This window comes from Tyto alba, unplaced genomic scaffold (assembly GCF_018691265.1).
Source record: "Tyto alba isolate M040663 unplaced genomic scaffold, T.alba_DEE_v4.0 Super-Scaffold_13, whole genome shotgun sequence".
Lineage (NCBI taxonomy): Eukaryota > Metazoa > Chordata > Aves > Strigiformes > Tytonidae > Tyto > Tyto alba.
In genome coordinates this window covers 40,302,755-40,317,248 of record NW_024881275.1, presented here as the reverse complement: position 1 = coordinate 40,317,248, position 14,494 = coordinate 40,302,755, and the positions used below count along the sequence as shown (strand labels likewise).

Sequence of the window (14,494 nt, the reverse complement as noted above, 5' to 3'; positions counted from 1 at the left end):
CTGAGTTCTGACCATAAGAATTTAAAAGATTAAGATACTGGCTTACCAAAATGCTTGAATAGATAAATAAATATAAGAGTAGTTCCACTTAAGACAATGAAGTATCTAACATGCCTAAAGCAAAGCCTGAATTTAAACTGGAACTGAGTCATGAAATTATCCTTTTTTATTTTTAAGATTATCCAATCCAATAAACAGGAAGTGACAACCAGTAGGACACCTGTCCACTGTGGGTAAACTTAGCACATTATTGCTGTTTCTGCATCAAAGGAAGATTTTCTCATGTGGTAAGTATGTTCAGAGGTGCTAAATCCTATTTTATGTTAATGGTTCATTAGTATGTACCTGTTACTCAGGGGTCATTCCTGAAAGCTCTTAGGAAACAACATAGCAAATCATTTAAGTGTACTCCTAATTCTAAAGCTCTTTGTTGGATCAGGTCCAGTACCTTCTGCATTTTCTGCACATGAACCCTCAACAGAGAAGGAAATCCACAGACCCTTCTGCATCATTCATTCTTCCATTGCCAGTCCTGCCTCCTTCTTCAACAAGCAATGCCACTTGGATTAAACCTAGTTTCAGAAACCCATGCTACCTATTGCCCCTGCAGAAAACTCATTTAATTCTCTCCCCTATCTTTTTCCAGTTCTTTCTTGCTTAGAGAAAGTATTTCTGCCACAATCTCTGTTGGCTGTATCTTAGCCCAAGAGCTAGGTAAAGATTTTCTTACTGTGACAACTACGAGTTTGGGTTTTTTGTTTTACCAAGGGATCTTTTTGATATGTTAATTTACAGGGCTTCAAACAATTTTGGAAAGACATTGTTTTGACAGCAATATTTTCAATGTCACTGTGGTGAAAATATGACAATTTGCTAAAGCAGAGCACAGCATCTATGACCACAAAACAATATTCAGGCTGGATTCTACCTCCTTTACATACAGATGTTCTTAGGACAATATTCTACTTCTGCAAATACAGAACAAAACTGCATCAAATTATTCTGAAATACTCTTGTCCTTTCTATTACTCTTCTATGTACTGCTCTGACAGCAATATGAAGGGAATCTACAAAACCTCTTAGAGAACCTCTCTGAACTTTCTAAAATTGATATCCTGGTTTAATACCTAGATTGTATCTGCAGTGTAGCAAATGCATTTGTAATGTAGTGAAGAATCTGTCCCAAAATGCAAGAAATACTTTAGCCAATATTGAAAAAAAAGGAGCAAATTTAATTTTTCTTCCCTTTTTCTTTTTTAGATATTTGAAACCAAGTGCTATGATCACCTAGGCCAAACTCCCCAGAAGCACACACTTTATTTGATGACATTATGGTCATGCAGGGCAGTTTTAGCTTTCTGTTCTTCCCTCAGTCCCAACAAGCTGTGTACAGACTGAGCCACTATTTTAGTTTCAGTTAGATAATTCTAAATGATGAATTTTCTATGCAAATTCAAACAATTCACGCATTGTAGAGTCTAGCTCTAAAATGGAAACGGTTTCAGTTGAAAAAAATTGAATTTGTAGTTTGAATTTGTGATTCCTATGAATATGTTGAAAAGAAAAACATCTGATTTTTGTCTCATACTTTCAGGTGATCAAATAAATGTTTCAACAAGGACAGTGTGTTAGAGAAAAACAGCAGGTTTATGACACACAACTTTATTTATTTTTCATTTCCATAGAAGATGTCATTTTGTCTGTAACTCAGTCTGGCTTGCTTCCTTCTGGCTGATGATATAAAATATAAAGTTAGCATTGTTTTTCCCTCAATCTATAGCTGAGAAAAACTCTCTTTCATTTTCTACCATGACCTATTATGCCATCCAGTTTTGTACTGACTCTGAAAATAAATCTGGAACTCCAAAAGCTTCTGTTCATTCAGATCTTTTTTTGGTCACACTTGGTAACTTCTACACAGATCTTAAAGTCAGATTATTAAGTTGTTTTCAGTGTCCAATAGTTGAATGCTCTTTGTCCAACATGACTTTTTAGATTTGAAAAATTTCCATGTAATTTCTAACTTCTGCATCTATGTTGATCTGTTAGAAAATCACTGATTTTCTTAATCTTTCCTCCACTGAAAACAGACTTTATATCATGACTGCTATATATGCAGCCCTTATAAATTGTGTTCAATTAGACCACAATGAAGGCCAGTTTAAAAAAAAAAAAAAAAAAAACAAAAAAAAAACAGATGAGAAGAATGTGCACAATTTAAGTACTTTCTTAAGGACTTTGCTGAACGGGGACCTGCAGGTCACACGAACAGTGCCCATCTTCCTTTTCACAATAACAGTACATTGCACGATGTTAACTCAGCTTTCTTTCAGTAAAGTAGTGTGTTGGTGCCTGGCCATTCAGTGCTGGAAATCTTGCAGTATATTTAATCTTCACTGATCATGAGGTATTGAAATTTTTTTGAAACACCATTCTTCACCATCCTTCAGTGTTAATTGAAATCAGTGTTAACACTGGTCAAGATTCAGTGACCAATTGCATAAAATTTTGTCTTGGAGGGACTCCTATCTTGAGCTTTTAGACTAATGCAAAACCAAAGCTATTACTATGAAACAACAGCAAAACTGGTGATGGAAACCAAGAAGTTTCTGGAAGCAACTAATTTAAATGATTATCAGCATTTTATCATCAGTAGCATAATCACCTTTCCTAAATCAATGAGATGCTTTTCACAAAGTTATCATTAGGTGGAACAGCTGTAGGTAAAGAATTTTCTTTAGGAATAAAACAAGATACTTTGTTCAAACTGCACTGAAGACAGTAAAAAAACTCAGAGAAATCTTAGGTCAAACGGCTTAATGATCCCTGGCACTGTAGAAATACCCTGAACAAAATACAGTCAATTGCTATCTTCAGATTCCATGTCACACTATTATGTGAAAGACTTTTTTACATTTCAAGACTTAGGTTTTGGGTTTTTTTTTTTTTTTGTTTTTTTTTTTGTAAGGAGAAGCTATGATCCAAAATATCTGACACACTTCCCTATATTTTTGACCTGTAAAGGAATCTAAACAGTTATAAAAATTATGAATAAATATTATTTAGTGTAATATTTGTTACCCAACATTTTCTGGATAGTACCTGCTAGCAAAAGTATCATAGACTTAAATTCCAGTGTGAGGAAGTCAACAATATATAGATAAACATTTTGAAAACAAGGCATGATGTCACAATAACTTATGAAGCTGAATTTTTGATATGGAAAAGAAAATTCAGGAAGCATTTTTAATCTAAATGCATCAAATAATTTTAATTACCCTCATTAGTACTGTCAATCCATGCATAGTCTATTGATGTGACTTGGCCTGTCATCTTCCTATTTTATGTAAACATGAAAAGCAAAAAGAGAAGGTATTTTGAATGGATACTTACCTCTGGCCAAAGCTTTGCTCAAATATCAATGACAGGCTTTAACAGTATGAAAATATTCTTCTCTGTTAACATGGATGACAAGAACAATACCTGCACAAAAGCAAGAGCTGACATAAACCAAAAGTTCTACAGCATTTATGCAGTGAAGAAGACATGATTTACACTAGCTGATCATCAAGAAGCAGACTTTCAAAGAACATTTTGTTCAACGTGAGAATTTAAAAAGTACTTTTGACATGGTCTAAAACCTCATGTTGCAAGAAAAAGCTGCTTTAACTGTCATTATTTTGTCTTCAAACATGTCCAAATTTCCACTGATTTGAAAAGATCAAAGCAAAGCAAGGAAAGAAAAGGAAAGAAAAAGAATGAAAAAGCAAGTCTTATCGTAAAGGATGAAGACACTGGAAGTAAAAAAATACCCATTCTTTAATTCCACATTCATTGGCAGATAGGGTGAAAATTCTCCCTGAGAAATGCCTGTTTAAATACATAATGGACAACAAGTAAAAACTCCATGAAGAGCTCTCTTTTCCTCCTCTATGTAAATAATGTGTATCTTTTTCACCTCTGATATGGTGAAATGGCCATTAAACTGACAACCATGCTGAAATCCAGCTTACCTATAACTACATTTAGTATTATTCTTTACCTTGGACCTTGTATCTTTGCATAGTGGTGTCATCACTGGATAGCCTGGTAGGCTATTAATTTAAATTGATGCAAGCTTTTGAACTAAATGCATTGCTTGTATTTTATTGGATTTTCATCATAACAATGACAATATAAACAGAGACACCACCTTAGAAAGAATTTAAAACCTTAAAAGAAAAAAAATTAAATCAGGGACTGACAGGAGATGATTTTACCTAGGGAAAAAGAGCTTTCAGAAAATTAAGACATAGCATCTGACAATTGCTGTGTTGCATATCAAACTGACTTCTCAGTAGGACATCATAAAAACTCGAGAACTGGATCAGTTAAGATGCAATCAGAGTTTCTGACTCCAGCCAGCAAAGGTAGTATCAGGTTGTTTTATAAGACAAATGCTACACTAAAAGATGCCAGCTAGCTGAACAATTTCAAAGAAATTTGCAACCTGTGACTTTTCATGGAGGTCTAAGTGTGCAGACATGGTGAAAATCTTTTTGCAACAAAACCAAAACTGTGGAAAGACTGGAAAGTGAGCATTTTTTTCTATACCTACATTCAAGTACAAACTGGAAAATCTCACCATCTGTGAGATTCTAATCTTATGTTACTTTAAGGGTAAGTGTTCAAGCAGATTAATTTTTATAAGTTATTTTTCAGCCTCCCTATGCCCTTTACCTGTTATTACATATGTTACTCATGGCTTAAATATAAACATAAGAGGTGAGTCATAAATACAATTGATAGAAGAGTTAGATCATAAAAAATTATTAAACATGGGAGATAACTATGGAGATCTATTTGCTAAATACAGGATCAGTGACATCAATTTAGTCAATGCTAACACACACACATGTGATTAGTCACCTGAAGATCATTAAGAGTTTAAACTATGAAGTGTATAATCTGTAATGTGAGGTGCTTTAAAAATGTTTAAAAATTTTTAAATGCTACTTTTGTTATCACTATATAACAAAATATCTGATTTTATATCAAAATGACTCAATCCTTAAACTGTTTTGTCCTGTCAGAACAACCTTTGAGTTTTTTTACCTGCCATGTCAGAAACAGCTATGGAAAGAATGCAGACCAATGTAAAGGTCTGTAGTTGAGTTTGAACTGGTGGCAGCCTTTTTGTCCCAGTGAATAACCAGTTGAGCTCACCCACAGTAGCTGGGCTAGAGCAACTCCAGCCTTTTGCTAGAGGAGCATCTGCAGAAAACAGAGCTAAGTCAGCAGAGGTATATAGAGACTCACTGACATGCTGAACTTTGCAACCAAACAATAAAAAATGAATGGTATGGATGTATGTTATGAAAAGTAATTGCCTTTTTAAGTGAGGATAGTTTTGTTAAGCTGACACCTCAGAAGATGATAGTAAATTTTCACTGATGTAGTTTGTGAAAGTAGCAAAGGCAACAAATGAGGCTTTATTACACACAAACTGAGGAATAAGTCAGTTTTAAAGTGTGAAAAGCAACTGCTGTTTTCTGTATACAGATTATGAAACAGGCAGGTTCTCAAAGCATGAATCAGAGAGGGTATTATACATCTGAAAAGTCAGACTTCTTTCGGGTTAATTTTTCCATACCCATGTTGGCCAGAATATCGAAAGCCAATGAAACAATGTGGTACTTTATTTTGTCCTGTTGTGTGCTTTAATTAACATATTTTAAGAGAAAGAATAATCAATACACTATTAAGGTGGTATCAAATGCCTTAACAAATGTACAATTGGTGCTCAAAAGTGAACCACAGTCACACAGAATGATTTTCAGAGATCTGCACAGAGAATACAACCATGTGGTAAAAATTATTTTGGGAAGACTTTCTCTGGTGTGATCAAAAAGCCTTGCATGAGGTTTTTGTTTTGTTTGCTCACAGCTCCTGAGCAGGACAAAAAAGAAAATAAACTGTATTTTTTACCTTGCTAAAACTGAGGATCTTTAGAGCTAACAGAGCTGCATGCGGGACAGGCTAAACAGCAAGTGAGGTTGCTGCTCCTTTACAGCCGCCCCGGGCTGGGGAGCAGCTCTGTGCAGAAGGGCCAGGGGCCACGGCAGGCAGCGAGCCGGGCATGGCCGGCAGCGAGTGGCCCTGGCTGCCCGCCGCGTCCTGGGCTGCATGAGCAGGAGGACGGCCAGCCGGTTGAGGGAGGTGTTAATCCCCTTCTGCTCAGCACTCCTGAGACAACAGCCATGTAGTTTGTCAGGTTTCGGCAGCCCCAGCAGAGGAAAGGCATCAATAAACGGGAGCAAGTTCAGGTGGGGGCACCGAGGTGCCCAGGGCTGCAGTGCTGTCCTGCCCTGCAGGCTGAGGAGCAAGGGCTGGTTCAGCCTTGGGTAGGCACGGTTTGAATAGCAGCCCTCCCCAAAACCTGCAAGAAAGCCATCAAGAAGGTGGAGTCAAACTCTTCACAGTTTTGGACAGTGGGAGAAAGAGAGACAACAGGTATGAGTTGAAACACAAGTAGTTCAGACTAGTTATAAGAGGGGTAAAAACCATGCTGAATGTAATTTAGCAGTGGAGCAAGTTGCCCAGAGAGGCTGTGGGAAGTGCTGGAGGTTTTCAAGCCCTGACAGGAGAGAACAACCTTGTCTGGTCTCATGGATGACCCTGCTGTGACCAGCAGGCTGGACCAAAGGCCTCCTCAGGTCCCTTCCAGCCTGAATTATCCTATGATTCTATGGTCATTTCTGAAGACAGTATGCAAAATCTCCCTAAGCAACAGGTGTGCTCTTCTTGCCACTGTAAATTTTTCCTGTTGACTAATGTGAATCTCTTCTATAATGTAAGCCCATTAATTCCCATTTTTTCCACTACAGATGTACACTCTCCCTCTTTGCAATGACTTACTGTGCTTAAAGATGGTTACCATGCCATTTCAGGTTCCCTTATGTTGTGGTTTAATCCCAGCCAGCAATCAAGCACTACACAGCCACTTGCTCACTCCCTGTCCCCCATAGTGGGACAGGGAAGAGAATAGGAAACAAAAAAAGTAAAACTTATGGGTTGAGATGAAGAGAGTTTAATAGGGAAGAAAAGGAATGGAAAATAATAATAAAGACTATTAGTATTATTAATAATAATACTAGTAATAATATCAGTAGTAATAATAACAATATACAAAACATCTGATGCGCAATGCAATTGCTCACCACCTGTGGATGGATGCCCAGCCAGTCCTCAAGATGTAATGTCCCCTGGCCAACTCCTCCCAGCTTGTATACCGGGTATGACATCATATGGTATGGAATACCCCGTTGACCAGTTTGGGTCAGCTGTCCTTGCTGTGTCCCCTCCCAGCTTCTTGCACACTCCCTGTCTCTGCTGTCAGAGCAGTATGAGAAGCTGAAAAGTCCATGACTTAGTGTAAACACTGCTTAGCAACAACTAAACCATCAGTGTGTTATCAATATTATTCTCATCCTAAATCTAAAACACAACACTCTACCAGCTGCTAGGAAGAAAATTAACTTTATTCCAACCAAACCCAGGACACCTTAGAAGCTTTTTGGATGCTTAATACTTCATGCCATTATGTTCAACATTTCTATTTGTTCTAACTTTTGGGCAACCATATGTGCCATTTTTCTTGGAGATTTCTGAGTATCCTAAAAGCATGAGGTTTAATATAGCAGAGGTATACTCAGCTAGCTTTTCAAATTTTTTTTCTCTACTGTGTATTTCAGTGATTTTCATAGTGAAAATTTTCATAGTACATTTTTTCTCATCATCCTATATTTTATAGGCTACATATTATCTGATTGTGAAAAGCTTAAGTTGCTTCTGAGGTAAAATAGCCACGTTTTTCCCTCTTTCCTTTTTGCTCACAAAATTTATTAAACTGTAATTCTTATGGTAGTTGATTCTGTGCAGTCACCCACAACTCATAAGTTCTACGACTGTTCTGAAAGTGCATGTTTGCACCTCTTAGGTACAGGCTTATTCTCAGTGGAACAGCGTCCTGACAGCTTTTTCTGTTCTTATTTCTTGCTAGCTAGTTTGGGTTAATTCATTTTCTCAGCATCATGAGCTGCTCACCCATTTCCCTTGCTCCTCTGAGGGTTCTCCGTCTTACATAAACACATACATGAGTGTTTTCTCAGACTATCCTTCTTTCCATTCCTTGAATTCTGCTGTCAGTGAGAAACAATTTTGCTTCAGTGCCTCAGGATGAACACTCTTATTTATCAATCTTTGCTATATTTAAAGAAGTCTCTGACTGCAGTGTAGGAGAGATGAAAGGGTGAAGCTGCCGTTTGCCTGAAGCCAGGTTGGGTAGGCAGACCTGTGCCAGCTCTCCACTTTGCCTCAGGAGCAGCATCTCCTGTTGAACTGATTATTCTGCCTACAGTGTGGCAGATGAAGAAGTACGAGTCCTTCATCCAACACATTATGTAAAGACAGATGTTTTCAGCTTACTCAGACATTAGAACTAGGACAGAATAGGATGCCCTGGACAAGAAGGATAACAAAATCAGAGTATGCTTGAAGAACAAAATGAAGACATTAGTGCAGCATGGGTAGCCACAGCTTTTATCTAACTGCCACAGGCAGCAACAGCATCAAAGATGCAGAAGCACAAAATTCAGTGTGGGCTGGCAACTGGGGTAAGATTGTGGGGGCTCCACTTACATCCATACCTCTACAGCACCACTCCTATTCTCCCCATGCTAGGTAAGTAAGGGGTAACTTAAAATCCTGTCCCACAATGCAGTTGCTTCTGCTGAAGAGAAGAGATACCTTGAAAGCTTTCCTTATTCACTAAGAAATCCCTTTGGTTGTTCTGGATTAGCTTCTACCCAGGCAACACTGCAACAAGAAAAATCAAACACCTGGCACTATTAGGGCACTTGGATCATGTTCCATATTAAATCAGCCCACTTTCCTAAGAACCAATAGAGGTGCAGCAAATTTTGCACTATGTTCCACACGTACTTTTTATATATCTAACATCGGTCTGAAAAGTAACAATATCCTAGATTCTATTCAACTTTTAGGGTTCAGTTTTTTATACATTTGCTTAAATCTCACTAAATATAAAAAGAAACTTGTACATGATGTGTACCTAATGAGCTGCTACTAATGGGAGGACAAATTCATCTTCCCATTTATTTCAGTGAATTATAAAACAACTACAGTTTGCAACCCTGTGAAATCTTTACCATTTCTGTTATTTAATAATGATGACAATATTTGTGGTCCTAGTGTTTACAGACAGGTTTTGTCAAGACGAATGGACTTCAGGGATCACAGTTTTGTGACCTTCGACATACGCATTTGCCAACCTTGCCAATATAAACCACTTAAAAATGTGAAGATGCCTGCACAACCTTTTTGATAAGTGTAGCATTTGTGTGTAGCACATTCTGATAAGTGTAGCATCCAGTCAAATGTCATCTGCTGTGAAATAAAGATTAGAATGAGAAAGCTGACTGAACTTGAACAATCTCAGTTTAGCAAAATGTACTCCTTGACCTGAAATACATGTAGAAAACCATACTGAAGTGGGGTTCTCACTCCCAAAGAATTAGAAACAAACCATACTTGGTGCTATTTCTGAGTAAGCTGCACATTTATCTTAGATATCCATCAAGAGTTGTTGTCCAATAATAGTGGAGATAAATTCCCTAGCTACTGAAGAGATGTCATATTTAGAGTAACTGACTGTCATACACATGTATATACACATATTTCAACAATGATTTGAGGAGATCTGTTTTAGAGACAGAGAAGTAATTCAGCCCCTACAATTTTTTCATGCCCTGGCCTTGCTGAAAGATTCTCAGATGCAGCTTTTTATTTCTGGGGATATTAGTCCTGCAGGAAGAATACCGAAACTCACAATGTTAATTTAAAATAAGTGATGAAGATGGTCTCTTGTTAGCAGTCCAAGGTGGGTTGCAAATCCTAAATTTAATATTGAAATAAATAATTCTGTAACCCACTGCAAGTCTCCTTAAATTATTACAACTAGTATGCCATCACATGCATCACATTCATTTCTCTTATTGGGAAAGATATCACTATGTGCACTCTCCACATGTACACATATTAATATCTGTTTTGATGTTTTTGTCATTTTCTTTCCCTAGATTTTGCCCTCTAGCTGAGCAAGAGACACACTGACAAACATGCCTGAGCAAAGCAATGATTACAGGGTTGTTGTGTTTGGAGCTGGAGGAGTGGGCAAAAGTTCTTTGGTCTTGAGATTTGTGAAGGGCACTTTCAGAGAGAGCTACATCCCTACCATTGAAGACACCTATCGACAGGTGATCAGCTGTGATAAGAGCATATGCACGTTGCAGATAACTGACACTACAGGAAGCCATCAATTTCCAGCCATGCAACGTCTTTCTATTTCTAAAGGACACGCTTTCATTTTGGTTTACTCTATCACCAGCCGACAGTCCTTGGAGGAACTCAAACCGATCTATGAACAAATATGTCAGATTAAAGGAGACGTAGAAAGCATTCCAATAATGCTGGTGGGGAACAAAAATGATGAAAACCAAAATCGAGAGGTGGACAGCAGTGAAGGAGAAGCCATGGCTAAGAAGTGGAAATGTGCCTTCATGGAGACCTCTGCCAAGCTGAACCACAACGTGAAAGAGTTATTCCAAGAATTGCTCAACCTAGAGAAACGCAGGACTGTGAGTTTACAAATTGATGGCAAAAAAAGCAAGCAGCAGAAAAGGAAAGAGAAGCTGAAAGGCAAATGTGTGGTGATGTGAAATTGCACTGTCAGAAGTCAGTCGTGCAATCTCACCTGTCTGACAATACCTGTGTAAAACCTATAGAGAGCAAACAACCATGCAAGACCCTATTTATTAGAATCTGATTTAAAAGAAATATTTGGAATTCAAAAAAAAAAGAGTTACTGTTGTTAATATGAAAAAAGCCAACATTTTAAAAACCATGTAGTCTAGCTATAAGTGAAAAAAAAATCAAGAATTGAAAGAAAGATAGGCCAGGATATGTAATTTTGTAATTTACAAGAGAAAATAGATTTCATCCTTAGCATAATGTGAAAGATTTAGAAAGTCAACTTCGTATTATTTACATTTGCATATAACTACAAGAGAAGGCAATGTATAACGTTAGAAGAAAAACAAATAAATGGCTGTGAAGAAACCTAGAACATATAAATGCATGCTGGGTGGTGTTATCATGTCCTTTAAAAATGCTATGGACAAACAATTCTGTGCAATTTTCATTACCGACTGGTGGGGCAGCATGCATAAATTAGTCTTGGATCTGCCAAATAAACAAACGTTTTCACACTAGAAGGAAGTGTGGGGGTAGCACAGTTAAAAGGAACAGATATTCCCTCTACCCCCCAGCATGAGATTGTTTTTCCAGGATGATGCGGTGTTTGAACTGAAGGATGAGGAAAAGCCAGCCCCTGTAGGAGAGGTGGAGATCATCTCCATTTCTGGACCCATCGCTTCAAGAATGAGCTGTGCTTCTGGCCCCAGTATATTTCAGAAGAGCAGAGGTTTGCCTGTGGAGAATGTCAGATTGTATAAAAAATGGTGTATATATACAAACAGCAAGTTTCACCAGGGAGGACTGGCTGGGCACTCCCCTACAAAAGTCTGTGGTAAAGTCTCAGTTCAAATGCTGCTGATGGTTAAATGAACACATGGTGTGATTAGTGAATGAATGGAAGCCCTGTTGAACCAGTTGTACCCCTGGAGAGGGGTCAGTGTAGTATACAAAGTTTTTATTCAAATTACCAGATTAGCTGAGTGAAATGTCTTTACATTATTATATTCCAATTAGGATAGTTTTGCATTCATGCACTACTAGATCTATTGCCTTTATATTGTCTGAAGGGTTTTATATTTTCCATCTAAACTCATGATTTGAACTGTTGTGACTATTTATAGAACCAAATCCTGTATCTAGAGTTAGGGCCCACAAGAGTCCCTAAAATAAGATTTGCGGGGATAAATACTACAGGATTTGGTATATTAAGAGTTGCAGTCAGTACTGTGTTACAATGCAATACAAAGTTCAGAATAGAAAAAAAAAGGTATAAACCACTCTGTCAGGGGAAACAGCTCTTCTCAAAACCTTTGAGAGGGGAAAAAGTGTACAAAATGGGAGCTCTTCTGGATCTCTTTCCGAAGCTTTTTTAAAAACTAATATGTGAATGAGTAAAGTGTGTATCCTACTGATAACAGAGACCACCTAAGATAAAAGAAGCACATACATTTTTTAAAGGACACATCAAAATTGTATAAGCTACAATTTGCACCTTAGGAGCTGCTTTGAAATAACAAGAACAAACCACCATATTTTTGGTAAATGTTTATGTCAAAATCATACTATGGGAAATGAAGCCAAGTACTAGTATTATTAGCATGCATGCTGTTCCATAATAAATATCTTCTAGGAGCTGTTCAGATGCAGTATTTGCATTAAAACTTGTTACCTTGTTCCGCTCAGAGTTATTGCGTGTTTACCTTCCACCTTTCAAAAAAAGTGTAAACGTTTCACAGGTAGTGTGATAGTATACATTTCTTCGAGCAAGAATTGCTATCAGCACTGTCTAGAAAGGAGCACAACTTTTCACATTCACTCAGAAAAAATTCTGGCACCATTAAAATCAAGCATGAAACTGCTACTGATTTCAAATAAGACAGAATTTTGTGTGTTTACTTCGTTAGAAGAGAAATTTGGTGAGAGCATGAAAAAAAGATAAAGCTCTCCCTTAAGAATAAATTCCTGGTTGTTACGCAAAGTTTTTTCTCCATAAGTCTCAAAACACTTTACAAAAAAGACAGTACCATTATCTTAACTTCTCAGGTGGTGAAATTGAGGCATGAAGAGAAGAAGCAACTGCACATAGGTTACCCAGCAGGTTAGCGGCGGAGATGGGAACAAAAGTAGATCTCAGTCCCAGTCCAATGCTCATTCTGTTCGGTCGGACTGTCTCTTCACATTCTGACACAGTTTCTAGAGCACATAAAGAAAACTAGTATGGTTTATACTGTTAAATGCATGTCCTTCTTGTTAGTCTGTCAATAGTTCAAGCACTAATTCCAGATCAGGGACACAAAACATGTAAAACCACTACATTTAGTAAGACTTTTATAAATGTTTATACATCTACTCTGTTTATAAGCAAACAGCTGATGATGCTCATCTTCACAGCATTGGATTCCACTAATGAAACTGGAAAACCAAAAGAATGATCACACTTAAGAAGTAATGAGTCATGTACAGAGGTCAGCAGTAAAGAGGTCTCCCACTGATGCTAACACACCGGTGCCAAAGGTTATCATGCATGGCATATGCCTCAGCAACCAGCATGGAATAATGATAGAAACTCAAAATAAAAAAGGCCATATAAATACAAACATCCTTTTAACATTAATAGTTTAACTGGAGGAATCATTTTCATGATAAATAATCTTGTAGAAGTAGAATATAGGGGATCTGAATTACTCAAAAGGACTTCAAGAATATTACAGGCTGAAATTTGGCCCTGGACTTCTTCTGAATGTACCTCATAGCAAGAAAAGAGCGATTGTATGGCAAAGGTGGAAATAAAGCAAGCAGCTACCAGGTGTTAGGCTCGAGGACCAATTCCTTTAATTCCCAGTTAATTCCTCACCTGCTACATAATAAGCCATGAATTATTTCATGGACTTGCATGTATCGAAGCAAGGCCAGGACAGAAGCAATATTACTCATGGACCACAGACTCGAAAGAGAACATATTTTATACCCTTGCATTGTCATCCTAGTTTATACTACTATATTTTACATATCTTGCATACTTGTGAGCTGGTTTAAAACATTTGTTTTGCTCTTACTTATATATATATTTTTTTTTAAATACAGGAAAAAGCCTGTAACATAAATTAAAAAAATATACAGATTTGTTACATTTTGTGTTCTATTTGGGAATGTGATAGCAGTATAATAAACTCTTTAAAATGTACAGAAAAATATGACATATTTAAAACTTGTAAGATCTGCAGTGAATTTTTGCACCCAGAGAACCTGTTCTAGACAAAATGACTCTTTACAACGCATGAATTTTATATGTATATATGAAATATTAAGATATATAGTTATAATGAAAATGTGTTGTTGCAATTTCATTAGAAAATATTTTATTCAGAAACTCTGGATATGAATTCATTTGTGCCTACAAGTTTCTATGTTTCTGGTGATGTTCTGAACATACAAAATAAAGTTTTGAATTCAAACACAAGTTTGGAAGGAGCCTTGTTGGTGCCTGCATTGTGTTTGTTTCATAAGTACATTAAATATACATTTTTTAGAAGTTGTGAAGACAATTCTCCATATCAGAATAGATTCTTGTATGTCAGGTAGTGTCCTAAAGTCTTCAGCTATACAAATAAGACTCCTGAAAAGTCTTTGGAGAATTGGAGCTGTATTATCTTACCTAACATATACCTTTCTTTATTAT

General features: G+C 37.1%; 1 protein-coding gene across 6 annotated transcripts in view; it reads left to right on the top strand.

Annotated features, from left to right (window-relative positions):
* Positions 1-14,275, top strand: part of DIRAS2 (DIRAS family GTPase 2) — a 50,716-nt gene extending 36,441 nt beyond the window's left edge. For 4 of the 6 annotated variants that reach the window (XM_033008926.2, XM_033008925.2, XM_033008922.2 and 1 more), the window contains 2 exons: positions 178-287; positions 10,140-14,275. In XM_033008926.2, coding sequence (XP_032864817.1) covers positions 10,179-10,778 — 600 coding nt within the window. In that variant the 5' untranslated portion in view covers positions 178-287; positions 10,140-10,178 and the 3' untranslated portion in view covers positions 10,779-14,275. The remainder of the gene's footprint in view (positions 1-177; positions 288-10,139) is intronic. The other 2 variants (XM_033008924.2, XM_033008927.2) reach the window with 1 other exon arrangement.
* Positions 14,276-14,494: the final 219 nt, after the last annotated feature.